The sequence below is a fragment of the Dermacentor silvarum genome, chromosome 11, assembly GCF_013339745.2.
Source record: "Dermacentor silvarum isolate Dsil-2018 chromosome 11, BIME_Dsil_1.4, whole genome shotgun sequence".
NCBI lineage: Eukaryota > Metazoa > Arthropoda > Arachnida > Ixodida > Ixodidae > Dermacentor > Dermacentor silvarum.
In genome coordinates, this window is record NC_051164.1 from 90,340,767 (window position 1) to 90,364,496 (window position 23,730).

The following is a 23,730-nucleotide window of genomic DNA, read 5'->3' on the forward strand; positions in this document are numbered from 1 at the left end:
AAGAAATGAAGAAATGCAATCCCATATAGGCTTGGCTTGCGGCCGGAACAGGTAACTACTATGCTATAGGGAATTGAGCACTTGTCTCGTGCTCTGAAGTGTGCAAAGGAACCGCTTCTAGCACTGTTGCCAGATTTAAAAAAAAAGGCATTGCTGGACATCTAAGGATACCCCTAAAATAAGACGGCGAGTCGGCTGCTAAAACAATACCGCGCCTCACATATACAACAGAAATTCTATGGGTTACCTCTGTAAATAAAATGCTCACTTGCATTGCGATTTAAAGAAACTGCTGTCCGGAAAACGACGAAGAGTTTAAACTATACGCTGCCTGCAACCATACCCGAATTTTCAGTTCTGACAACCTCGCATCTATTTTGTGCCTGCCGCCAGCTTCTTGGCTGATCCCCTGCGGCGAATTCTTGCCATAATTCTACGCTTCGCCGATAGAAAATGTGGAGCGGAGGGACGCTAACCGGTCTGGCTGGCTACCCTACACAAGATAAAGGGGACTATAGAAATAGGAAGAATTGGGAGGAGGGGAGTTTAACAATCGGCAAGGTTAGAAGTGCTAAGCCCAGCTAGCAGATAGATAGTTAGCACATTATACTCACCTTAGTTTAGCTATACTCTTCGGTAAAGCACTTGGGCCTAAAAAGTTAATACAAACTAGCCGAACCCTGGCTGCGATCGGGGCCATGCGCGACAAGAGACGGCCTCTCTCGGGTCATTATTTCCTTCACTGCCTCCCTGTCATCTGCAAGTTATATTTTTTCGCGCACAGCCTTTCGCCTCACTGACCTTCAATCGTCGGCGTGCTTTTGTTTTAAAAGAAGGAGCAAACGACAATGAGACACCTGTGATGGAACACTTCATTTGACTGCGGTGGAAGGTTCACGACTCGGTGAAAAGCCGCGGCCCTTGGTTCTCTGCGCGGGTCACCTTAGCTCCATGCTTGACCTGGCTATTTGCAGCGGTAGCGGTTCTTGCACGACCACAGCTTCCTGAACTTGGACGAATACTGGTACGGGATGTTGACGCGCTGCTTACTGGTCACCGTCGACGTGGGCTGCAGCGAGACGCCGTAGCTTCGGCATTTGCTCATGGCCGTATACAGATAGAAGAAGCGCTCGCGGTCGTAACCAACCAGAGGGTTCACGCCGGATGTCGACAGGAGGACGAGCAGCAGCCTTTCGCTCCAGAAGACCGAGATCTCGTCGGCGTAGGAGAGGTGTAGCGCGCTGTCGCGTATGCCGGGCGTCAGGTACGGACCGTAGCGGGTCGCAGCGCATGCCTCGTAGCCGGCGTAGCTCGCCAGCGTCGTGTTGTCCCAGTAGTTGCTCAGCTCAAAGATGGGGGCCAAGGCGTACGCAAGCTTCCAGGTGGCCGCCACGGCGTGCAGGTAGAAGGCGTCGCGGGTGCCGGGCAGCGTCGTGTTGAACAGCGCCATGGGGACGTACACGGTGTTCTCGGCGAACGAGTAGATGGGCATGGTGTCGAAAACCGAGCCCTGCCACTCCGGCTCCGTCAGGTACTTGTCCAGAGGTCGCGGTGACAGCGCGGCAAGCATGCGTCGGCGCCAGACATGCGAGTACATGTGGAAGACGTCGGCGTTCCGGTTGGGAAGCAGCCGCCGGTTGTAGGCCTCAAGCAGCGTGTCGTTCAGCAACCAGCGCGGCAGGAACGTCTTGAACTCCATCATCATCAGTATGCGCAAAAGCTTCTTCTTGTCCTCTGACGAAAACTTCCAGGGAACGATGGCTCGGGTGAGCACAGTTCGCTTGACGATGCCGACGAAGCTGTCGATGTTCTGCCAGTACGCGGCTGGCTTGGTCGCGTACAGGTCGTAGAGGTAGAAGAGCGGCAGCGCCTCTTCCGAGAGCCGGAGGCAGACCTCGGCCTTGAGCCAGACCATCTTGTCGACGCCAGTCAGCTGGTACATGCGGGCCCTCACGATGTTGTTGGGTATCTCGAAGATGAACGGAGACAGGTGAACCAGCAGCCGGAAGCCGAGGTAGTTGAGCATGTGCTCGGGTCCGAGGTAGCGGAAGACGAAGTCCAGCGCCCTCGCCACGAGCGGGTTTCTCAGGAGAACCGTGGAGTTGTCCGAGACGTTGACCCTGTCCGGCATCAGCCTTCTGATGTACAATTCCAGGACGCCCAGATCGCCGAGCGCGGTCGTCACGTGCGAGAAGGTGCAGAAACGGCGCTCCGAAGCCCTCCTGGTGGCGTGGGCGAGGATGAGGGACACCAGCTGGATCTGCTCCTGGACCTTGTAGACGTCCCGAGATGTGTGCGCGAAGTAGAAGAACGACTCGGCGATGAGCTGCCTGTGCAGGACCAGGGCCCTGGCCTTCATCTCGAACCCGGCGAGGTCGTCCTTCCGCAGCAGCAGAATCGGGTCATCCACCTCGAACGTCCGGTCTTTGGAGCTGCCGAAGACTCGCACGCTCACGAGAGCCGCGAGACCCAGGTTGAACGCCAGTCGAGAAGCGGTGACGAGCACGTTGGTGAAGGTTACGTCGTGGTGGAGCGGTTGGGTGTACGGCCAGCCACCCAGGCCAAACTCGGCGAGCTGCTTGCGAGCCACGCCTAGGCTGCGCCGCTCTCGCGAGTCTGTCTTCATGCACTGCTCGAAGAGCACGTCGTTAGCCAGGTCGAACTCGAACGTCGAGCCGTTGGCCGCCGCTGGCTTCTCGGCCATCTCGGCCAGCGCTCGAGTCAAGAGCGTGTTGAGCACCGAGTCCACCTTCTCTTCGTCATGCGCGCTGTAGCCGCCGTGCGACCGCGTCCAGACTCCGCAGGCGAACTCGTGGAAGTCGTCGCACGGCTTGACCGTGTGGTTGATCCAGCGCTGGACGGCCACCGTCTCCTGGACGCAGTACTCGTACTGGTCGCACGGGAGCTCGGGCATGTGCTGCGCGGCGTCCAGCGGGTCTCCGCTTCGCGCCGTGAGCCTCAGGCACACGACGAGCACGACCAGGGCGACGCCGGCCGAGAGGAAGGACAGGGCGAAGCAGACGAGCTTGCCGCCACCGTGCGGCGCCTGCGGGGTCCGGAAGTGCGACGAGCCGGCGCCCTCGAGCGACCCGTAGCGCCAGAGAGACAGGCGTCGCTCGCGCAGCTTGCGGTCGATGGAGGCCGTCGGGTTCCACTGCAGGCTGCGCTTGAAGGACAGGCGACCGGTGAAGATGGAGTTGCCGGCCGCCGAGCGGATCGCGGCGTCGCCGCCATGATCCACCGAGAAGCGCGACCAGCCGCCGTAGGCCGCCGACACCGACGAGGTGGTGGACGACGAGGCCGGGCTGTGGCGGTGGCGGCCCCGGAGCGAGGCTTCCGAAGCAGCCGTGTCCAGGTTCTCGTAGGTGATCTCGGAGAAGAGCTGCTGCTTGGGAATCGGCTCCGGCGTGTCGCCGCGCTCCAAGCCATGGCTGCTGGACATTGGGCTCGCCGTTTTTGTCGCGTGTGGGGGCCCGCGGCGCAGGCCACCTGGAAGGCGCGCGTTAACGAAGACCGGTTAGCTTCTTCGCCTTCAGCACAATCCCGCGTGATAAGTGGCCATAACGCCCTGTCGCTGACACCGTTATTGCCACGCACAATGCGGACACCTGAGCTATACCTTGTCATTGAATAGGAGCCATCCCAGCGACCGGTCTCCCAAGGTTGTATTCGTTAAAATTCCAAGGGCTGACGGTGACCAAAACAAGAGCGTAAGCTTTCGTGAATCAGGGAGCCCTTTGTTCAACGTGGACCTCTAGTTGCACCAGGTCGTCATCTGATGAGCCACCTTTTGAACTCTGCTTTCGTTCCTTAAACTCTAGGCGCTATTCACAGCGACACTCCCATCGAAGGACTCAAATGTGATCTTATAACACGACGCTCTGAAGTGACAACTACATGTACGACATTTGTAAGAGATCTCTGGCGCGGCGAATCCGCCTATATTTCAAACGGCGAGATGTCTAAGGTATTATCAGGGCTGTACGTAACGGTGTTGCGTTTAGACGTAGGTTAAAGTTATACAGAACACCACTCACACAGAGGGAGTAAAGAAAAATGCATATCCAACGCAGCTGTAGCTTTCGTGAAGCGTTTACGTGAACGCTACAAAACGATATGCAATGCGTAGAATTGTCTTTATTGTCATCTATGCAACGTGTAATATCATGCAGTGCCTATGTTTATGCACCGTACCGGTATAACAACAATGGGATGAAATGTTTATGCGCTACACCGTTCACAATATAACCCGAAATGCAAACAGCATTTCATACGTATGAACACTGCGAGACGTCGACACAGCGATGTCACGAAGACGAAGAGGATGTTCATCGATGTAAGAATTGGGAGGACAGACGTATGTCAAAAGATGTATGACGCGATACATGAGAGTAAGATTACTTTTTTTTAATTTCATTCTTGCGTCTATGACCTAACGGGAACTGGGGCGCGCACACGTACTATAGGTATACACGCGACGCAAGGAACGCGCCTATTCGGCAAGGCAACAGCAGCGACGGTTCAAGCACTTTGATCAACACGCCCCCAACAATTTTTTTTTCTGCTATAGGGGTGTGGGGAAGGTCAGGGGAAGACGTCATGGAAGGACTTTAGCCACGGTACGAAAAATCCGGGAGGGTGCGGTACGAAACCTCCACTTTATTAACCGGGAGGCTGCATCTCGTCGGTTAGAGCTACACGGAGGGAGGAAAGAAAGTGCAGATCCTACACACATGGTCGAATCTCTGAAGAGAAGCTTTCGTGGAGCTAGCCTGGCCAAGGCAACCACCTGTTACGCCACCCTTTTTTCCCTGCTGAGCTCCTGGAAAATAGGTCTTCCAAGTATTGGTGGACCGTTTTAGGGAACTTATTTAGGAAACCCACTTATTCTTACACCGTGGTAGCACCTACTGACACCCTCGTCACGATTGGCCTCGCCACCCGCTCTCCCGCTTTACCCTCGCGAAACTCTGCGCACGTTCAGTGGCTTGAAATCCCCACTTGCCTATCACATGGTGAGGGCCATTTTACTTTATATCCTTCATGACTAGGCTTCAAAAATTTCACGCGAAGGTCCCTTGCAGTCTTTTTCCTTCCTCCATGACCCCTCTGCACTGAGAACAGCATAGCAGCCGCACGACGGGCCACGGCGGAATACGCCTCAGTAATTCGTTCTATTCGTTTGTCGATTTAGCCGCAACAGACGTTCAACTGCGGGAAATCGAGGCTTAAGCGCTTGCAGCAAACGGTCGCGCGTGACAGCGAGCGTTTTAAGGTTTAGCGCTAACGCAACGTTCCCAGTTTTCCGGGGAAGTGCGCGGAACGAGGCAAAGGAAGCGGTGTATAGGAGCGAAGAGAATTTCCCGGCCGTGCCGAGGGCTCACGTTGCGGTCCTGGATCGGGAGCTCTGGAGCCGTGCCGGGGGAGCGAGCGCGCCGGGCTCACTCGTCCGCTTCTTCTGCTTCTTCTGCCTCGCGCCGCGCGTGCCTCTTCCTCGTCCTTCTTCTTCGTCCGCGCACGCCGTGATGACTGCGCTTGCTTGCAACGTCAGCCAGTCTGAAGCCGTGGTCGTCCGTGACGCAAGCGGTGCAGTTTTTGGCAAGCAGCAACACGCGACGTCATGCCATGACGTTTAGGTGCGTCATTTTCGAATTCAGGCGTTGGTGTGGCCATCTTGCGTGTAGTGCAATAATGACATCATGTCCGAAATGTTCGTACCATGGGGTATCTGCTTCCGTTACTAATCGTTTAGAAAAGGCAGAAAGAGATTGGTAGATGCTGTTCCTACAGACGCGAAAGAAGTGAGAAGGAAATTGCCGGTTCAGTATCGTCAGCGCACGCTTCAAACACAATGACGTATACTACTCATGGGTAAAGAATTATACTATAGGCTCCTTCAAGACAGCAGAGAATGCAAACTATAACAGATGACATGACATGACTTGCAAGGAAACTCGTAACCGTTCTCACACAAGTGTCACGCGACCACTGCATTCACTTTCCATTAATGCAAAAGCTCACCTGACGCAGTGAGTCAGTCTTTCTTTAGAAGCTTCGGATGACTAATTAAGTGGTAGGCCACATTGAAAAGTCAATTCTTTCCCCACAAGATTTATGTTTTTATTATACATTTTCTGCATCCCCAAACATTCATGAACATCTTGCAAAAAGTTATCTTCCTATCATCATTAGTTTGGGAGTTACAGTGATTTTTCCAACCCATACGATCGTATTGCAAAACCAAAAATCAGTACTATTTATTTTATATAAATATTATTCAAAATACTTCTTGCATTTTATGTTGTTGCCGAGCAGCCACGCGAAGAAGTAGAGACTCTAGTGAATCTCATGGGAGCTCCAGCTATGAAGCTGGTGCATTTTAGGCATTTGTGTAGTTTTTGACATCTTTAACATGGTTTGAAGATTTGCTAACGTTTTTCTCAAAGCAAGATTTTGCTTGACCTCATGTTACGCAAACATTGATAACTCTGTTTCGAATGAACATTCTGATATGAAATTTCGCACACTCATTCCTCACATAGAGATGTGTGCAACGAACTAGAACAAAAGAAATTAATACAATATTGCTGCATTTACAGCTCATATTGCAAATTACTTTGGTCCAAATTGGCAATTTGTTTCACTTTGCTTAGTTTTTCGAACATTACTTTCTTAATTTTTATCACTGTGCACTTATTATAGTCCATTGCATAGATCTTACACTTAGCTACATAAATGTCAAATATTTACTAATTCGGCAATTCATTAGATACTTAGAGACTTACAGCACTTCATTAGCAATTAGACACTTAGAGCAATTCATTAGATATTTTCATCACATTTTATGACAGAAATTACCTGCCAAAAAATAAAATGAACCATCTTCTGAACTTTAAATAGTTGAATAAGCTAAATAAGACATGCTTATTAGAAAAAAAAGTTGTTTAAATCCTCGCTTCTGATTACATTTTTGTTTTCTTCTAGACAGTAGCTAGATACTCTCCGTCGACATAGGAAAAGGTGGAGGGTATGCAATGCCTCGACGAGGGTAGACAGTATCGTGAAAGTAAATAAAACGTAGCGATATTTTATTAAGTCGAACCTGTGAGTCCAGCCTATTCACAACTTCGAGTCCGTTCCCATGGACTCCAGCTTTGAGTCCATTCGCGGAAGCTGAAGTAAGGCGCTTCGCCTTCAGCGTCCTCCAGATTTTTTTTTTTTACATGCATTCAGATATGAACAAACAACTCAGTGGGAAGCTGGCCAACACCACGGCCGCAGAAAACTGCTTCGTTCGGGCTCGCGTTGGTCTTCAGCCACACGAACGTCTACGTGTGGTCATTTGCGAATGCCTCTGTGTGACCAAGGAAGACACCATGCTAATTTCCCGAATCAATAATTGGATACTTCACAAAACTGTCGATTCAATTTGAAATCGTTTTAATACCACCAGATATTTAACTCGTACGTTTTCTTAAAAAAAAAGAATCAGCCTCTCTATAATCAGTCTATTTCTATATTATTTGCGGAGTTTCCACCTTGCCCAGCCTTACTTTCGTGTTTTCTCTCCACTCCACCCTTTAACCGGTGGCTTCTTGGCCAATTCCCGTAGCGGGTAAGCGCCATAGTATAACGAGCAAGCATCACAGCCGCGGACATGCAAGGAGGCCTTGTTACAGACAATTTTATATAATTTATTACGTTTTCTTTTTATATCTTCGTTTACATTCTTTTGTTCCTTTATCACATATTACCACTATCTCCGCGGCCTATCCCCCACAGTGGGCCTGTGCCTTTGCACGAGCAATCGTCACGTCATCACCAACAGCCTCGCTCGGGCTCGCGCTGGTGCTCGAGCTCACGAAGAAGGTTCACCCGCCGAGGCCACGTTCGCTTAGCGTCGGCAGTCAGGGTCCCAGTCGTCCATCGAGGAGGCGTCGTCGGGTGCCGAGATACGACTTCGCCTCCTCCTCTTTCCCGTGGCATGTCGAGTCCTCGGAACGTCCTACGAACCGTCCTCTGGGCAGCGTCCCAACCTTTCCGCTGGCTGCTGCGCCAACTGGCTGCCGCCACCGGTTCCGAGGCCAGCGAGGAGCAGCCCGCGAACGCCGCCGTCCCGTCCTGCTGGTCTCTGTTGGGCGCCTCGCTCGGGGGTCGCAAGATGGAGGCGCTGCTCTTCGCGTACACCGCTGCGGCCACCATGCCGGCCGCGGCCATCACGGCCATCTTCCGGGAGCAGTCCTGCCGAAGCCTGTCGTTCGCCAAGGGCGTGTGCGAGAACCTCGCCAAGCACGAAGAAGAGCGGTGAGCGAACACTTGCAGTACGCCAGCACGTGCTGACGCGCTTGTGTGGATAACTTTGATTGGGCAGTAGTCCACTACATCTTTCTGAAGGCATCAGCGTGCTTGAGTGTGTGTATGCTAACGTGTATACACATGCGTGTTTAATCTGTCAACTGAGTGATTGACTACTCGATGGATTATGTAACTCTTAATAATTAATTTTCTATTGATTGATTGATTGATCGATCGATCGAGTTTGGCGTCCCAAAGCTGTACTCTGGGCTCTGAGAGGCTCCGCGGATTAATTTTCACCATTTGGTGTTCTTTACCATGATGCGCCTAAAACCGACCACGCAGGCGTCTTGCAGTAAAACGGAATCAAGCTGCGGGGCTTAACGTGCCAACTTAGCAGCGCACAGGCTACGAGAGATGTCATACACAGGGGTGCTCCAGATTAATTCCAACCATCTGACGTTAACTGCGCAAATAGCACACTGCGTGAGCTTACTGCTGCCATTGAAATGCGGCCACCGTGGCCGGAAATGGAGCCCCTGACCCTCTTCTCGTACCGTGTGTGCGTGTGTTTGTGGGTGCGTTCAAGTGCGTTCAAGTCTTCATGTCCTGCCTCACAATGGCCTACACTGTGCGCGCACCATCGTTTGCCAACACCGTGGGCCCTTGTTGCGTGCTCGCAGTTACAAGGCGTACGTGGTCTCCAGCCGCTACCTGCTCCTGTCGGAAGGCGTGCTCACGCTCACCTCCGCCGTGGTCGCCATCCTGGCGGGCCCAGTGTGCGACAAGTACGGACACCGGACGCTCGTGGGGCTCGCCATCGGCGGTGCCGCGAGCACCACTCTCGTGCGCGTCTTCGTCGCCTTGGGAAGCGGCCCCATGCTGGCGCACGTCTTCGCGGTCCTGCCCATGGTGAGAGCCGATGCCGTCGCTTGTCTTCAAAAGCCAACCTTGATTTGCGGACCCTCAGGGATTTTGAAGGCGAAAGCCTCATGTGTCTCATCGCTCAGTCGACCTTTAACATCCTTGAGCGAAAACCGTGTCATCGACGCGAAATCGTACGCAATGCCGAATTGGTGTTTACCACATCAACCCGGCATCGTGTCTTACCTATATTCAAACGCTTGCGCAACGGTTTTGATGGTGTGCGGGTCACCGTTGTCATCGTGTTAATTAAGATAGAGTTAATTCATGGACTCCAACCCACGAGCTTATATGGGAGTCGAACCACGACCCTTGGTGTTAAGGCGAAGTTAATTAACGCACAGGTAAATTAGAGTTAATTAAGGCAATCGAACCCACGACCTTCGGTGGGAGTCGCACACACGACCTTTGGCATTAATTAGGGCAAAGTTAATTAAGGTACATTTAATTAAGGTAGCGTCAATTAAGGCACTCGAACCCCCGCTCCCTTTGGTCGGAAGAAAACAAGTAATAAGAAGTATAGCAACGCATTCGAATGAGAATGTCAAGTAATTCAATGAATGTCTCTTCAGCGCGCAGGCTTTCGCCTCCACCCTTCTTGGCGTATGCTAAAATGACTAAATTTCTCTGACCGCGGCTGCTGGGTGCTGTTGCTGTCTTGCTTGAATAGCTCGTACTTGAACCACGTGTACTTGAACCACGTGTACTTGGACCACGTACTTGAACCACGTACTTGAACCACCTCAAGGTAGGATCGAACCTCTATCCCGCAGCACAGCAGACCAATGCTCTAACCATTAGACCGCAGTCGCAGGTATACTGCTGTTTTGTCAACATCAATTGGCTCTTCGAGATGATCGTCGCGTGTGTCTGATACTCGAATTGCGTAGCACATGCGCGCGCACCCGAGCAGATGCGAAAGGGGCTGCGTTTGGGACAGCTTGTAACGTGGCAGATGCGGTTTGGGCGGGGGCCTTCGGCTATGACCTTGCACTGACATTGCAATAGCACAGACACTTAACGCAGGTTTTCAGCACTCCTTGTGCATTTAAACAAAGCTTGGCTGCATGTAAATTCATTCTAACAAGGTGCATTGGATCTGCGCAATATTGAAATGCTCCGATAGCATTAAAGACAAGCCCCATGAAATACTAACCACGTTCTTGTGGAGCACGCCGCAGGGAGCGGCTTCAGATTGATCGATCATCAGCCATGTCGTGCTTAATTCGTCGAATCACCCTCTTCACCCTAGTTAGATCATCCTGAATAATGTTGCACCCTGCAAGGTGAAATTTTGTCCTACAACGATTATTGTCATTATTGGTCTATCCTTATTGTAACGCACTATGCCCGGCACATTCCTGTAGTGAAAGGCGTGCGGAGTACCTGACAGGAATGCGTATTTGGGCCTAAGTAGTTGATAATCATCGTCGTGAAGACAGGGTTCCGCTCTAAAGGGCATAGCATTTTAAGAGTGAAGCTAAAGCTTGATTCACGCGACGAACAAACGGCCGCTTCAATTCCCAGACCGATGCTCTGCGGCACCGAATCGCACTGTGAGCAAGGTGTTCTGTGGCGCATTTAGCACACCGTGATTCGGTGCCGGTGAGCTCCTCCACGCTTCGTCAGCGGTCTTGATCGATGACTCGGTCCGTCGTGTGAATCTGGCTCAGACATCATTGGGCCTGGTCAGTCGCTTGGAGGAAACTAATTTCTTCTAACGTCTCGTTTGTCTAACAATCTCTGCGCAGGGCCTAACAGGTGGTCACGTGCTCATGCTGGCCTGCTGCTACTACGTGGTGACGAAGCGCACCGAAGCTAGGCTCTTTCGAACCATCAGGTAAGTTTCCTTAGTCAGCCCGGAAACTTAGCAAACTAAGTTTATTAAGCGAGGTACAAAAACATTGTCTAAGGAAACTATTAAGCCACTGTTAGAGCTTGAACCATGAACGTTGTTAAGCCCAACCTACGTCGTGGTGTCTCGCTAGTGAAAATAGTGCAATTTTGCGAAGCAAACGAAGCCAATCCAGGCTCAGTCAAAGCTAAGTATACGCCATGCTCAAGCAAGACCCAGCTGTAGACAAGATATACGAGCGTATAACTTCAGATGCTTCATTTTATTACGACCTACAGTTAGGACATTCACCTACGTCCGCTAGACTGCCGACAGCAATAGGTGCGCCCCCCCCCCCCCCCCTTATCCTGGACTTTGCGAGACTGCCTCAGGTCTTCATAAAATTGTCCCATGATTCCAGTGAGCTTTTTCCGGTCAGCGATTTACCTTCCAGTTAATTGTGATAAATCTATTCTAATAGACACTCTGCGGGCTAAGTGTTCAGTGAAATTCTAATAGAAAATCAGCAGATTTTGGAGATAAGTTTGAAGAGGCTTTATTTAGGCTGGAAATATATATATATATATATATATATATATATATATATTTGTATTTGTACGGGAGCGAGCGAGAGCGGGATTAAACAAATGAAACTTGGCGAACGGGCACGCAGCTAGCGTCGTTTTTCTCGTCAAGTCTCTGACAAGGCGGACACGAGAAATGACGTGTCGTCAAAGAATTCGCAACACTGCATTGACATATCGCGAAGTACTTTAGCTATCGCAAACGTGTCGTCGACTGTTCCGAGGACACGTCGACTCCGGGTGTCGCTCCATGCTTCCTCAGGTTTTACCTGCTCGAGGTGTCCGCGCTCTTGGGCCGCGCCGTGGGCTGGCTCGTGGGCTGGTTCCTGCACTCGGTCCTCGGCCATTATGTGTCGCTGTGGACGGCGCTGGGGGTGCAGTGCTTCCTGCTGGCGACGCTGTGGGCGAGCCCCCCTCTCAGGTACGCAATCTGCTTGATTATTGCTTCGCTTGTGTGGTTTCAAAGAGCACTAGAAAGAAACGCTAGAAGGCATTTGGTGAGGTCACAACTCTGCTCGCACTTGACTGGCCAAAAGGGGTTAAGTAGACTGTCTTAAAATGACGGACAAACGTACTTGTGTGGACGCGTGCGGGGAATACCGGAGAGGACGCACGTGCGAGGTTCAGCGCCGCTGGCGACACCTTACAGCTAACGCTACAGCATTAGCTGTAGCGGTAGCCTTGAGCTAAGGTACTTCAATGTTACATCAAGAAGGCGCATGGCGAACCAATCTAGATTATATCCCAGAGGGCAATACGTTGTCTTTTTATACAGGAATAGTACCCGAGAACCCTCTTGTAAAGGGTATCATAGAACATTGTTGCTCCCCAGTACTTTTTTTTTTTTTGATTCTACTAATTCTACCGCTGACAGCATGCGTATTGCGTATAGCTAAAAGCAAGCTTTCCGGCACGGCGTACGGACGGACACGGTGATGATGATATCTCTATTCACGTTCCCTTGGAAACGGGGTGGCGACAAATACTCGCGTAGCCTGCTTTGAGCTAATCAGTATTATGTACTGGCATTGCACTCTGGCCTTTCTGCCTATCGGACATTGGGAGCTGGGGGTGTCTTCCCTAGCCAGACCTCTGTGGAAACCTCAGCGACGCTCTGTCCCGCGTGTCGTCGCCTCCTTCGCAGGGACTCCTCGGCGAGCACTGGGGTGGGCCAGCCGAACCAGCTGCGGCTCCTGATGAGCGCGGACAACGCGCGCGAGGCGGCCAAGATGTTCGGCGGCCACCGGAACATCCGCGGCACGCTCAAGCTGCTGTTCGCGCTGCAGGCGCTCATCGCCGCCATCAACTACGGTCGGTGCATATAGGCAGTGTTGCCAACTGTAGCTGGTTTTGTAGCGCAACATTAATGGCCCGTTCCTGTGGCGAACGTCGGCGGCGGCGTAACCGAACGCACGAGCACAACAGCGAACGATGAAAGACGCGAGCCGCGAACGGCGGAGACCAATGAGAGCGGCCCCTTCAGTGACGTGCGCGCTAATAACTGGTTTCATGCGGACCTGCCCGACCGTTCGATGCGTACTCGTATCTGGTGCAGCCGGACCGCTACTTTCGTACTATCGTCTGCTCGCGTCAGCTCTCGCTCGCGCTTATTTGGTTTGCTTGGTTTTGTCTCGTTCGCGCTTGTTTCGATTGTCATGGTTTGCGAGTGTTTTGTAATCTGATTGTACGTGCGACGCGAATTGTGTAGTACTTTCTGGAAGCCAAGCGGCACCAGCGATCAGACTGGAACCTTCATGTATAAAAGGCGACGCGCTTGACCCGCCGATCAGATATACGAAGATTGCCACCAACTCTGCTACATGTCGTTCTCAAATTCTTTGCCTCAATATATCGCGAAATGAAAGCATTGTAATGAAGAAGAAGAGCACACGGACAAGGCCAGCCAGATCGACTGTTCAGTGCCTGCAGTGCAACCAGTAGGCCTGCCGGATCGCCAGTGCTTAGCACGAGTGGGAGCCGTTCGTGCAACCAGCTGTTCCTGCTCTGCGTCACCTGCCTTTTCGATTACCAACAGACGCTACCATCTGAACTGTTCAGTACACCCCTTTACAGCATATATAGAGCTGCGCTCAAATTTTGCATTAGGGAGTATCTTAATCGTCGGTGAATTTTTTGGCTACATCTAACTGGATTTCAGTGTGATTAGGCAAAGGTACCCCTTTAACGGATAACAATTCATCAAAATTTGTCGTTTTCTTAGCTTAGTGTTTACGGATTCACAAGAATATTTGCATTACATTCGAGAGTTCGGCGAAACACCGTGTGGTCCGGTAAAAACATTATACAGCAATAAACGACTGTGTTCCGTCAAACTCTTGATTACATTATTATAAGAAATCAACATGAGCAACCGGCCGTTACGATTGTGAACAAGAGATCTGCACGGATCCCGAAACGTCAAACATTTTCTATTTAATTTTTTTGGCATCGGTCAGCGTCTTGTTGTACGAATACTGCATGTTTATCTTGTAGCGCCACTGTCATCGGCACTGCCCACAGTCTTGTTGAACAGTTTGCGGGTCTTTCGCTGGCTCCAGTCGTCGTGTTGTTGTGCTTTGCAACGTGTATTCTGGAGTACCTTGAATGTTATTTTAATGAAATCCTGTCACATTTATGAGATGGCAACAGTGATTTGCAGTTTTTGTATTTTAGAATACAGCCATTTCGATGAGCGGCTTTGTTCGCGCGCAGAGCCGTTTACCGTACACTAAGTGACTTATTGGAAACTCCGGGGGTTGGTACGTCATTGTGACGTCATGTACTTCAGTTGTTCTTTTTTTTTGCGGGGGGGGGGGGGGGGGGGGGGCATTAGGGCGAAGCGTTGTGGCTTAGTAAAGGTTCTTGAAACTTGTTAGGCGAACCGTTTGGTTATTTTATAATGCAATGTAGTCCATCTTTGCCGATAAAAGATTGGCTAGACCCGAGCAGATACCGTCAAAATTCATGACGTCACAGCGTGCTTGTGCGGGAACTTGGCGGTGGCGTCGCCCCTCGTCTTGCCCGCGCGCATCGAGGCACCCTGCGCAGAATCGAGACAAAAAATTTCTCGAGAGTTGTTTCCCATCGCGAAGCACGCGTCTGCGGCACAAATGTAAAACCTGCATTGCCCTCAATGCACGTTTTACGTTCTTTCATGCTTCTTTTCTGGCTTATTCACAAGCCTCTTCTCACCGGAAGAGGGACTTATCTTTTCGGTATTGTAGAAAGGTTAGTTTACTAATACAGCTCAAATTATTTTTTGCTCTTTGATGTGTTTTTAAAAGAAATTGACAGTTACTTAGGTATCCTTATATGATTTGAATGCGAAAGCATTGTGACTTCTCTTATTAATTGGTTGCGTCCATGATACGTGACGTCATACTTTGTCACGTGTCCTTCACAACTCTGCCTTAATCCACTATAATCCACTTTGCTCTAATTTGTACCAACCTTAATCCACCTTAATCTACATTGCTCCAATTTGTACCAACCTTAATCCAATGTAACGTCGCCGCCAGATGGCTGCGACGTGACGTGTGCAATGACGCGCACACTAGGCACACCTTTAGTCAGCCAGAACCGTGGAGCCGATGGCGTCGGGGAAGCCTGCCCGTCTTGCGCCTCGGAGGCCCGGGTTCGACTCCCACCCAGACCAAATGTACCAAATTTTCTTTAGCTATTAATTTGCTTTGTTGACAGGAACCTCCATGATAAATGTGACGTCAATCCGAGCATTTTTCGACGTGTTCTTACTCTTTGCGCCGTCGGCCATATTTTTCCTACAATCGCATGGTCACGCCCGATTTTCTGCCTCATGGGAAATAAATGCTCTCGCATTAAAACACTCAAAACGTGCGCATCACGTATTGTCGGTGCAGGTCCCGATGAGATCCTGTACCCGTACGCCCGGCTGGTGTACCGCTGGTCGTACTCGCACTTCGCGCTCGTCACGGCCATCGGCGGCCTGCTGGTCGGCGTCATCGGCGTCTTCGCCGTCGGCTGCATGCGCGTCGTCGGCGTCAACGACGTCACGTTCGTGAACATCGGAGCCACCTTCGGAGGCGTCCGCGACCTGATCATCGGCCTGGCGCAGCTGCCTGCCGTGTTCTACTTCAGTGAGCTATACCCGTCTGTGTATTGTACCTATGCGCCATGCGTAACGTTGAAGAATACTTGTATTTGCACCTTCTCAATGCCTGAACACAACAGGTGGGCCCGAAACTTGGAAAAGTAACAACGAAACTTGAGATGACGCTAAGCACAGCGCAACGAACGATCCTATACGAAAGAAAGCAAACGACGCTGAAACCGGTTGACGTATAGAGCAAGATGGCGGCATGGGTTAGAGAGCAAACTAGTGTAGGTGACATTCTAGTCGAGATCAAGAAGATGGGATTGAGTTAGGCAGGCCATGTTAGGCAGGCCTTGTGCCTAAGGCAGATAGATGATAATTGGGCTATTATCGCGATAGCGATTGAACGCTCACTCGAGGCGCTGCCGCCGTTGTGCGCTATCGACTGCGCACGCGCGGCTCGTGCGCAATGGATTGCAAAACCGACGAAGCTACGTGGATGCACCGTTAACCCAGTGGCGGAGGGAGGCCTTCGTTCTTCTGCACGGCTGACATGAGCGTTCTGCGCATGCCAGAGCAAACTAACGCTCAAGCCGACCTCTCTGCCTTTCTTCAAATAAACCTCTCTCGCTCTCTCTCTCTGCGCATGCGCCCTGAAAGCACATTTCTCGAAACCATCGTAGCGCAAATAAGACGGACCCAAAGAAGACGAGACGAGACACCACGGGCCGTGGTGTCCCGCTTTGTCTTCCTTGTGTGTTTTATTTGCGCTACGGTTGCTTTAAAGAGTATTCCTAGCCCAAAAGTAGTTTTGACTAGAAGTTACTAGAAGCGCACTAGTGTTTCTGCTTACCTGTCGTGTGTGTATGCACTGGAACGAACAGTAAAGATCAAGCTAACGTTATTTATCTTTTATACTGAACAATGACCAACGCCGATGGTTTCCCGTCGGTCTCTTCTCCTGCACCGTCGAGTTAGGTCGAGTTGCCACGCCTGGAAAACGCCACTGGCGGCGCAACGTTTTGAGACGCCTGGTAGCTGCGGGGGGTGTTGTTCCTTCTGCGCAGCAGTAGCTGCCTTGCGTTCGGCGTCGCGCCAACACGTTGCGCCCGTGTTAGTTAAAACGCAGTCCGAGGAGGCTCAGCGCAATTTTGCTCGACTTGTTTAACTTTGCCATCTCTGTCAATGATTCTCCCTTCGGGCGAAACATGCCTTATTTTTAGACTAAAAGCGTGAATGCCAAGGCAGTGAAAACGCATTCGACTACAGCAGAGGATTACGTGGTGTGATGGGTTAGGAAATTTGCAAGCATATAGATGCAATCGACAGACGTAAGACAGTGGTAACGAAGGGGATCGCTGGGAGAGGCCTTCATCCTGCAGTAGACATAAGGTAGGCTGATGATGAAGACGATGAACGTGAAGTGTGTAGGCCTGGGAATCGGTGGTCGATATTTTGTAGGATGAAGTTTTTGAATTTGGTTCCTTAGTATCTGTGCGGCACAATTCGTGATGACGTTGGTTGGCTCGGCTTTATCGCAGGCTACATTTTGGCCGTACCCCAAGGGGTCGCACCGGTGGGCCTCAAGTCGTACTTCTCCAAGCTGGTTCCTGCAGACGAATGCGGTAAGACGCGACCGATACGAATCGATCCATCGGACGCTCTATTAATGTAGCTTGCGTATATTTGATGTTTTGTTGCCGAGTTATAAAGTTGTAAATACCTTCTTCTCAAAATTCGCTTTTTCCCCCAATATTTTTAGAGACATCCAGGGCCTTTATATAACTAAAAATTTGGTTCTATGATCTTTAGTATCTAATGAATTTTTTAAAGCGCAAGTAGTTCCAATACAATCAACTCGGTAGTTGCATAATGGCAGCGTTTGAATACGGATCAGCTTGCGAACTACAGCTTCAGCGCTAATGCAGTCGAGTCCTAAAAACGCCGACTTGTGTCGGACTTTACTGGTTTTATGAAACTTGAATAACCCAAGATACCCGAACAGGATTGCATGTTTTATTTAATAAAAGAGTAAAACGACTTCTTGCCGTAACTGCCAAGAAGTGACCTCCCAATAGGCTCCCTGTCTAACAGCAGAGTACTACTGCCTCCGAGATTAATGTGCGCGACGGCTTCCCAATCTTTGAGGGAATGTCCGCGCCTAGCTCACTTAATCCATTGTCCATCGTTTTCACCCGTAGCTGCGACTACTTCGCTAAGCAGTGGATCCTCTCAGGCTTACCCCCTGGTCTTTCGTCATGTTGAGATAGCACACTCCACAACTCTTCCTGTCTTTCAACCTCTACTTCTGAGTGGCTTACCCAAGCCACCGACACTTGAGGGCCGACAGTATTTGGTGGCAGTGGCGTAGCCAAGGGGGGGGGGTTGGGGGGGTTCAAACCCCCCCCCCCCCAAATTTTTTGCACCCCCCCCCCCCCCCCCCCACTAACCCACCCTTTGCTCTCGTCGCTTCGCGCTGACATATTTCAAGAAACCGGTGCTACTTTCACACTTTCGTTCCTGGGCGCTTCCGTTTGGGTTGGTAATTTACAGCGAATCATGTCTGCACATGGAAAAAAACTGTCACGGTGTTTGTCAAGGCCTTGACACTCTGTGAGGTTTTGGGCGCGAATGTGGCGGCCGCATTCTGAAACAACAAATGCGCAACAAATGAAGCAACAAAACAAATGCGGCAGCCGCATTTTAGATGAAGGCGAAAATGCTCGAGCCCGTTTACTTAGATTTAGGTGCACGTTAAAGTCTCCAGGTGGTCGAAATTTCCGGTATACATTTCCACCGCTTCCCTTCAGGTGCCGGTTAGGCCGCGTTCGCGTAGGAACTTGGTCTCGAAGCTGGCGGAAGCGGCAAAATCTTGCAAAAATCCGCCCGCCTAGGCGGCAAAACAGGCAGAAAAACAGGCGGCGAGCCAAATTGGTCTCGGACCGATTTTTTCGCCATGGCGAAGCGGAAACGTGGCGGAAAGTCGTTCTGCTCGACCGGAAGCTACACTAGCATGTAAACTTCAGGTCGTAACATTGAACATGGCACCAAAAGTGTAGACTGCAATGCTGATCGACGCGATCAAGAACCACCCCTTGCTCTACGACAAGAGAAGTACTAAAACGTACTGTCAGCAATACTCGCGATAGTATTCAACGTCGCGCGACCGGAGGCGCGGCAACAAAGCCAACGGAGTCGCGTGACCCAACTTCTCGCGCTTTTGCAAAGCCAGGCGAACCCACCACCGCCGTTTCCGAGGTTTTCTTGTCTTCCGTTTATTCATTGTCCATTTCTAGAAAACAAGTAGGTAGAAGTATAAAAGCCATTTCTTCTTCCCCTTCCATGACAGACAATAGTTAGGCAGATTCCTCGTTGGCGCTCCATAATTCTCCTCGCACGTGCACGGTATGTTGCAGAAGTCGCGGGGTGCTTTTCTCGTCGCGACGATAGATTGGGAGCGTAGGTCTCACGAAGGACGCGCAGGCTTTGGCGAGCCTCAACACAAAGGGCCAGCCCGGGTTTTAGCTTTGGTGTTCCCGTTGCCACTTTCGTGTCCTGGAGGCGCCGAAAATAATACGAGTTGATGAAATGTTATTACAACTTGTAAATAAAAGCTATTAAAGAAATATAATCACGCCTAGGCAGCAACCTGTGACACAGCGCTACCGCGCCCGTGTGAGGAGAATTACAGAACGCCAAGGAGGAATTTACCGAAGGTTGCAGATGACACGCGAAATTGCGCAAGATGATCACTTTTGATGACGGGTGGGTCAGTGAATGAACATACCGCTCGAAATAATGCGATAATGAGCGCCACCACGCCGACAAACGTACGCAGACTAGATGGATGTGGACGAAAGCGGCAGCGGCGGCCGCGGTGGTAGCAAAACAAATGTGAACTTGGACATGCGCGGAAAAGATTTTGCGGCCGCTTTGGCCTTTTCGGCCGCTTTGGCCTCTCCACCCGCTTGCCGCTTCCCAACTGTGAACGTAGCCATAGTCTGCAGCGCAGAACGTCTCTCGTTTGCGATTGCGCCCCTACGGAAGGCTGGTAGTTACTGTTGTGTTGCTGAATCCCCAACCAGCAATTGCGAAAGGCTGGTAGTTGCTGTTGTGTTGTGGAATCCCAAACCAGCAATGTGCCCACCAAAGGGTTGATGCCAGCAGTGAAATTCCACCGACTCGCAACAGAATGCACGAAACAGACAGCCGACAAGCATGGATTACATGTGCGCAGTACAGCGTAAGTAAACTCTTGTTGCAGGCGCTGACAGTTCTCGTCGGAGTTCACGCGTCCTGAGAAATTGATTATCTGCACTATGCACTGAACAAGACCGGAGTTCATTCCTGCATCACTAGTACACCAATCAGTCGAGATTCTGTGAGGTACAAGGCCGCTTCCTGTTTGCACCGGCCTAAGTGAAGCAGAAATGACTCGCACGCACTACTTAAAATGCGTACACATGCCATGACGTAAAGGCAAATGACGGCTGCACGCTCGCACACAGCGGAAGACACAGCAGCCCATGCACTTGCCGCAGGAAATGCAAGGCGACGAAAGCTTCGTAAAAAAAGCATTACTCGTTTTTGCGCGTATTTAAGTTTTCTAGCGCAAAGACGCAGCGAACAAGCTATTGCTATGGGAGTAGGTATATATCCTGGTAACACGTGCATTTTCACATGTATAGCCGTCCTTGACCTGTGAAACGCACTTCGCCCCGACGAGGACGACGCCATCCACGCTTAACGGAGATTAACAATTAATGATGTCTTCTCCGATCGGGCGGGTCGTCTCAATGATGCGTTTTCGAAGACTGGTCCATTCAGTGGCGCGATGAGAGACGGTTGCTCCAAACGCCCACTGTACCTGTCGTACTTACTGTATTTTACTGAGCTTACATTACTTTTTACTTAATTTCTTCACAAGCACACACTAGAGCACTGCACGGGCCGATTTTTCAGCCCGGGCCCGTTATTACGTTGGGTGGCCCGCCCGAGCCCGATCAAAACTTTTATGGCGAGACCCGGGCCCGGCCCGGGCCCGGCCCGGGCCCGGAAATAATCTACGTTACCCGCCCGACCCGGCCCGCCACCCCTTTACCTTAGGCCCGAGCCCGGCCCGAGCCCGACTCTAAACTGGCCCGAACCCGGCCCGAGACCGAAAAATAATGTTTTTCAGAGTTGAGTCGCCCGAGAATAACTCACTGCACGTTACATGCACACCACCAGAAAGCCTGAGCCCGGCCCGGGCCCGGGTCAAAAAGCACACGCCGTGTCCGAGCCCAGTCCGAGCCCGTGAAAAAACAGTTCTACCCGGCCCGGCCCGGCCCACGGGCCCGGGCTTTCGGGTAAGCCCGAGCCCGTGCAGTGCTATAGCACACACACACGCGAGGGGGGAGGGGGGGTCCCATGTCTTTGATATACATACATAGAGGGTGCTTAAACTACCGATATTATCGATCACGTCACGTAGAGGAAAGCGGACGCTTGCCCCCCCCCCCCCCGGTCGGGCCGATGAACCCCCCCCCCCCCCCGAAAAAAATTTCTGGCTACGCCCCTGTTTGGTGGAGTTCATCGTAACAATGCTAGAGAAATCCAACTGGCAGCCAGGCACTGGACTGGGTGTTTTGACACTGCGGGATCTTTTTTTTTTTTTTTTTTGCACCAGCTCTATTTTTATCGCTTCTTTTTCAACTCTTATTGAACTTTTTGAACTCTTTAATATTTTTATTTTAATGTATCCGACTAATTATGGACGTTGGCGCTCTCTCTGCGCGCCCAGGCAAGTTCATGGCCCTGGTGACCGCCTGTGAGTCGACGTTCACCGTGCTCACCAGAGTGGCGCTGTCGTTCACCTTCGACATCACCTCGACCATCTTCACGGGCCTGCCCTTTATCGTCTGCGCCGCACTGGCCTTACCCGTCATCACAATCTCAGGGTGAGCGTGCGCATTGCGTCAGGTTCACTTGCGTCATGTCCACTGCGTCACATTGCGTCATGTCCACACACGTTCCTTGACGCCACCTCAATAGACCGATTACAGGGCGTTCAGAGCACATGCGCATCGGTCTTTCCGGCACCATGATGAGCGGTAGTCATACCTTCTTTCCCGCTGTACTAAAGTTTAAGGCGACATTGAAAGGAATGCTGAGTATATTATCATCGTTAATTTTTTTTCAGTGAGTTTTAGGGGAAAGTTGACTCCTCAACCCCGCTCCTATTGTGGAATATTTTTAATCTCGCCTCCGTGCCTTTTGGTCTCATGGGCTAAGCAGGTTTGTCATGATGCAAACAGAACAAGCACAACCTACTCCTTACCACGGTTGCATTTCAGCCCTCTAAGGACTAATACCAGCTTGCTTTGCGGCAGCGGTGGTGTAGCAAAATTTGTCATGAAATTGGTCTATTGGATGCTGCCTTTTAATTATTTCGTTTGCCCATTGGTGGCGTGACCATTAGTAAACCCTTAATTTTTTGACCGAACAGGCGGGCCAGTTGTTCAAGCACGGAGAGAGCTCGGGGCCGCGTCGCACATATTATGCTTGAATACAGTGTACCTTACTGCGTTTGCCAACGACGGCTGAGCCAAAGGTCGTATTCTCGTTCGATTACTTTGTAGGGGGCGCTTTCACCTTTGCGTGACGTAACGTTCTGCACGGCACTTCACTGGAGGGACGGGCGTGCTGCTTATGCGCTCGGAAGACCGGGAGACGTGAAAATAACTCCCACAGGAAGCGTGCAATTCCTTTTCTCAACGCTGCGTTTGCTGGCTTAGCCAATCGGTATGCGCAGTAAGTGATGTCCCCAAAATCAATCGACAAGGAATACGGCCCCCAGGCACGCTTGCGGCCAAAACGACTGTCTTCCCTTCAGGCAAATTCACTTAGTGCTCATAACTCCTTCACCGCGAAGCGCGCAAATGATGCAGTAACGTAACGTTCGTGACCTGCAAGAGAGGTTGTGGTTGTTTCGCAATGAAAACGTTAGAGCTACTGAATAAGCTGAATATTTAGGAAATGAGAAACGTACGTGGATGTGCAAGTGTTGCTTCCGGTTTTGCTTCTAACGAGATTACTGCTCGAACACGCTATGTGCGCGAACATTCCGAGAAGATCGGTGTCTCGCTGAAAAGATGGCTTCGGCAAAAACGCGCCCGTGCTACAGCAAAGCATCTTTCGCAGGCAGAGTGACGTGGGCGAGACGTTGGATGTTTCATTGAGCCAGCTTGCAGGGAATAACGTAAAGCAAATCGTTTTATCGCTCTCAGCTCGTCCAATGATTAGAAAACCAGTAGCTCTTGAGGAAACCTGGGGAAATTTAAGTATGAAAGCTAAAGAAGTCCGAATGTACGTACTGTGCTGCAAAAGGTGGCTTCGTTGAGAGCGCCGCTGCATAACAGAAAAGCACCCTTCGCCGACCGGATGCAGACTGACGCGGGCGTAGCGTTGAGGTGTTGATACTGTGTCATTGAGCCTACTTATAACTAGTGCAGACAGGAAACAAAAGGTACATTTTTAATGCTGTGAGCTCGTACTATAACAAGTCCGACAACGCTTAAGTGCATCTGTGAGAAAAATAAGGGGGCGAGAAGGTGCGCTACTCAAGATCAGTACATCGTAAGGACGTCTTTATATTGCAGGTATTACTTGGAGGCCTGTACGAAAGTGCAGTAGAAAGTAACGTACATCCGTGAGCAAAAGTATATAGACCAGGGATTGCCCGAAAAAGCTGATTTTTTTCAACTGCCTGCAAATGAAACTTGAAATTGAGGACTGCAGTCCAAACTTAGCATGGCGAACTTTCCAGTGTACTCGTCAATTTCAGTTTGTCTGTTAATTACGAAGAAATTCAGTTTTTTTTTTGAGACTCTGTGGTCCTCATACTTTTGTTCACGAGTGTATTTCTCGTCTCACTGCAGTAATTCTCGTTCACGCGTGATGAATAACAGCACTTCGGGATCTTTGAGTTACTCATAAGTCAAAGTACACTGGCGTTTCTGTGTCGCGTCCTGGCCGGTTGT

General features: G+C 50.9%; 2 protein-coding genes across 2 annotated transcripts in view; one reads left to right on the forward strand and one right to left on the reverse strand.

Annotated features, from left to right (window-relative positions):
* Window positions 1-883: 883 nt before the first annotated feature.
* Window positions 884-12,038, reverse strand: LOC119432732 (neprilysin-1). Its single transcript, XM_049658533.1, has 2 exons — window positions 11,907-12,038; window positions 884-3,489 (listed from the first exon to the last, which is right to left on the reverse strand). Exon 2 carries the CDS (start codon window positions 3,440-3,442, stop codon window positions 965-967), a length of 2,478 nt encoding a protein of 825 aa, XP_049514490.1. The 5' UTR covers window positions 3,443-3,489; window positions 11,907-12,038; the 3' UTR covers window positions 884-964.
* The window catches only part of LOC119432956 (uncharacterized), a 33,812-nt gene continuing 17,871 nt past the window's right edge, over window positions 7,790-23,730 (forward strand). Inside the window, exons 1-8 of the mRNA XM_037700100.2 lie at window positions 7,790-8,304; window positions 8,979-9,207; window positions 10,971-11,059; window positions 11,900-12,058; window positions 12,782-12,948; window positions 15,516-15,752; window positions 17,251-17,334; window positions 21,492-21,648. Coding sequence (XP_037556028.1) covers window positions 7,985-8,304; window positions 8,979-9,207; window positions 10,971-11,059; window positions 11,900-12,058; window positions 12,782-12,948; window positions 15,516-15,752; window positions 17,251-17,334; window positions 21,492-21,648 — 1,442 coding nt within the window. The 5' untranslated portion in view covers window positions 7,790-7,984. The remainder of the gene's footprint in view (window positions 8,305-8,978; window positions 9,208-10,970; window positions 11,060-11,899; window positions 12,059-12,781; window positions 12,949-15,515; window positions 15,753-17,250; window positions 17,335-21,491; window positions 21,649-23,730) is intronic.